This window comes from Geospiza fortis, unplaced genomic scaffold (assembly GCF_000277835.1).
Source record: "Geospiza fortis unplaced genomic scaffold, GeoFor_1.0 scaffold396, whole genome shotgun sequence".
Lineage (NCBI taxonomy): Eukaryota > Metazoa > Chordata > Aves > Passeriformes > Thraupidae > Geospiza > Geospiza fortis.
In genome coordinates, this window is record NW_005054345.1 from 4,820,970 (window position 1) to 4,821,416 (window position 447).

Here is a 447-nt window from a genome sequence, read left to right on the forward strand (position 1 = left end):
TCAGCTGAACCTGTATCATCACTATTTAGAAGTTATCTTTAGCTGATACTTTAGAAAAATGGGATCTCAGAAATAGTTAAAATTTACAGTTTCTGGGCTGTAAGACTTAACATTACAGTCATAAAAATGCCTTTCCTGACCTGGGATGCTGGTGCTGGGCCAGAGCAGCAGGGAGCAGTTCCCACCATCCATATCTTTGAGGAGCAAGGATATGGCTGCAGCTCTGGGCCACCTGAAGTGGTGTTTGGGAGGTGCTGTGGCAGGAGGTGTAAGCCCTGTGTCCCTCAGCAGGTTTGACTGCTACGGGGGCCTGTCCAAGATCAACACACCGCTGCTGACGCCGCTCAGGCTGTCCCTGGAGGAGTGGAGCACGCGGCCCACCAATGACACCTACGGGCTCTTCGCCGTGGTCATGCACAGCGGCATCACAATCAGCAGCGGCCACAA

At 52.3% G+C, this 447-nt stretch overlaps 1 protein-coding gene across 1 annotated transcript in view; it reads left to right on the plus strand.

The window, feature by feature from the left end:
* Nucleotides 1-447, plus strand: part of USP1 (ubiquitin specific peptidase 1) — an 11,435-nt gene that overhangs the window by 9,585 nt on the left and 1,403 nt on the right. Inside the window, exon 8 of the mRNA XM_014307816.2 lies at nucleotides 292-445. Coding sequence (XP_014163291.1) covers nucleotides 292-445 — 154 coding nt within the window. The remainder of the gene's footprint in view (nucleotides 1-291; nucleotides 446-447) is intronic.